The sequence below is a fragment of the Nicotiana attenuata genome, unplaced genomic scaffold (genome assembly GCF_001879085.1).
Source record: "Nicotiana attenuata strain UT unplaced genomic scaffold, NIATTr2, whole genome shotgun sequence".
Classification (NCBI taxonomy): domain Eukaryota; kingdom Viridiplantae; phylum Streptophyta; class Magnoliopsida; order Solanales; family Solanaceae; genus Nicotiana; species Nicotiana attenuata.
In genome coordinates, this window is record NW_017673731.1 from 50,949 (window position 1) to 54,049 (window position 3,101).

General features: G+C 30.2%; 1 protein-coding gene across 3 annotated transcripts in view; it reads left to right on the forward strand.

Moving 5' to 3' along the window:
- Positions 1-762, forward strand: part of LOC109217128 (transcription initiation factor TFIID subunit 4b) — an 8,804-nt gene extending 8,042 nt beyond the window's left edge. For 2 of the 3 annotated variants that reach the window (XM_019381360.1, XM_019381361.1), the window contains one exon: positions 251-693. In XM_019381360.1, the coding sequence (XP_019236905.1) occupies positions 251-426 (176 nt within the window). In that variant the 3' untranslated portion in view covers positions 427-693. Of the gene's footprint in view, positions 1-250 lie in introns of all 3 variants that reach the window. The other variant, XM_019381359.1, reaches the window with a different exon arrangement.
- Positions 763-3,101: the final 2,339 nt, after the last annotated feature.

Here is a 3,101-nt window from a genome sequence, read left to right on the forward strand (position 1 = left end):
AGCTCACTAGTATTTTAGGCTATTTTTTAACACATATTGGGTGTAGGCCAAAAGCTATTTGGTTCGGTCGGACCCATAGCTTGCTTGGGATTAAGGGACAATAGTAATTATTTTTGCAAGGCTTGTAGTGTTTATGTTCCTGGAATGTGATATTAGTGTGTTATTCAGGTTTAGCCTGTCCACTAACCATTAGCTGCTGTAACTTTTGAGCATTTATCTTACTTTCTTTGGACTACTCTCTTTTCTGTAGGTGCTGTGAGAAGAGCTGGGAGAAATCAAGTGATAACCCAGACTAGGATTGCTCGCAGTATTACTGTAAAGGATGTGATCGCTGTCCTAGAAAGGGAACCTCAAATGTCTAAGTCTACATTGATATACCGCTTGTATGAGAAAGCTCGGTCCAATGCTTCAGCTGAATCATCGTGATTCCTGGAAGAGGCATAAATCTTGAACTAGCCCTCATTTTTTCTGTTTTTACCAGAATGATACATCTTGTTTATAATCTGTATCACATAATTTATAAACCCCAGTTTCATTTATTAGATAACGATGTTCTTCAATCTGGACGACTTCATGTAAAAGTAAGTTAGTTGAAAGTAGGTCAAAACTTTCAAGATCTAAGAATATATTTGTTATAACTTGTTGTAGAACAAATTGTATTCCCTTTAATGTCAAGTAAATTAGATGAGAGTAGCTTGTGTCTTGAAATGTAACGCTCTAAATCAAAACAGAATGAAGAAAAAGTTGAATTTATTTGTGCAATTGACTTGTTTAGTACTGTGCTTGTTGTTATGAGAATATAAGGACTCATACATTACCTTTTAGTTTAACGAATAGAACAGAATAAAACATGCTTTCAGATCTAGAAAAACTTGTTTAAGCTGAGCATTTGGAAATTAGGAAGAAGGAAAAAGAGACAATGGAATATCATAGTCTTCTTTTTCAAGATTATCCATTACACAATTTTACGATATTCGAGTTTAATAAACAAAGATATTACTTAAAAATACCTACTATGTAGAATGTACTATGATTCTCACATGTTTCTCTTCTTAAAGTATAGCCCGATGCACTAGTTTTCTCCTACTACATATTTGTAGGAGACTATCTTCACAGCTTAAACTCCAAGACGTGATCCTAACTCTTATTGTTATGCTAAGACTCACACGTATTTTTTTAATAACTAGTCTCTCTGCACGTGCGTTGCACGTGTATTCCATATTTTTTTTTAATACAATATATATATATATAATAAAAATATATAACATTTGATTTAGTTATAAATTACAAATTTAATATAGTAGAACCTAGTATTCTCGCATAACCTTTAGAACCTTTATTAAAAAAAAACAGTCAAAAAGGCATATTCCTAACAAAGTCTATCTCCATTCTTCTAGCCATGACATTATCAATTAAATTTTGTTATATCTTGCTTTTGAAGCTTGATACCTTCTATAGACGATGTCGAAAGAAGCATTCTTTGACCAACTTGATCTTCTATTTATCCTTCGACCATAACGGTATCAGTTGCGCTTTGGAATAATTGATTTTTCAACGTTGATTGTTCTTTTCTGAAATATTCATGTCTCACTTTTTCTATTTTAATGTACATGTAACGCACAAAAGCTGCAGCTTCATCATATACACCTATAAGTAATATTTATTTATACATCAATAAGAATCAAGTAAGATAAAAATGAAGGAAAAAGGAGCTCTCCTTTTACATTAATTCAACAAAGAAATATTTATAAGATATGAAAACAAATTAAAATAGAGCTTAGATAAAGATGAAAGGATAGAAGAAATTGATACATTTAGTTAAATGATGGACTTTAGTGTTACTTTGTCTCTCTACTTTCCTAGAATGATCCATATATAGTAAAAATGTATTACCTCAATTTGTAAAAAAGTATATTGTCTATATAAATATAATTACTCAAGGAATGCAACAAAGTAAAAGCTTACAATAGGGACTCACAGAACTGTAGGTAAATATATGTGTTATTTTATCTTTTTTAAATATATATTGGATCTTGGATGCAAGAGCAAAAAACACTTAATAACAAAGTTATAAGTCATATGGCAATATCTTTCATCAAACATTCACATTCTAGAGCTATTTATGTTACGAAAGGTTTTAGTACACATCTTCTCGATACTTCATTGGAGTTGTCTTACCATCTTATCCTTTGTTAGGTTATTAATTCTGGGATAAACTATCTCAGGATTAAAATAATACGGGATTACTTATACATACCAGAGGGTAGAATAATAATCCCAGAATAAAGTAGTAAAATTGACAATCCTAGAATTAATATAACATACCAAACAGTCAATAAGAAATAATACCAAGATAACTAATCCCAGTATAATTAATTTCAGCATAACTTGTCTTTAAACCAAACAACCTCAGAGTGTATCAACTAAACTTACATGTGTAGTTTTTTCCTTTTATAATGAGTTGTTTCACTCTTGAACTTTTTATTTTGGTAAAGCAATATTTCATAAAAGTTTAGATATTCTTGACCTCTTCATGCAAAAAAATAAATATAGCATCTAAAATACAAAGTTATAGTTGGTAAAAAATATTTAATTATTAAAAGCAACAATATTACCAGTGGCGAGACTACATAATCCCAATAACATGTTAGAATAGTATTTATTTTAAAAAAACATCATATTTGAATGCAATATTATATTTGTAAGGGAAAAATAACAATTTTCAAATGCAACTTCTTTCAAAATAGATACTAAACTTTAGATGTTCGTTCCAAACCAACACCAAATTTGCAAATAATGGTAAATAGAAACTTTGTAATGATCAACCATTATAACTTGAGATAGAAAGTCAACTAAGTACAAAAATTGGTGAAGCCTTTTGGGTCAAATCTCATTGGTGGATATAAGAAAGCATTGTTTTTGTATTGTAACGGCTGTTGTAGCACAATCTAATCACTTATACAATTGAGTTTACGTATAAATTCAATTATGATCACGTCTTGAAAATGCACTTTAGATCTAAACAAATGGGGTTCATATTATACTGATGCCTAGTTAAACGGCTAAGTGTGAGTAATATTAATCAAGCAACAGAATACCAA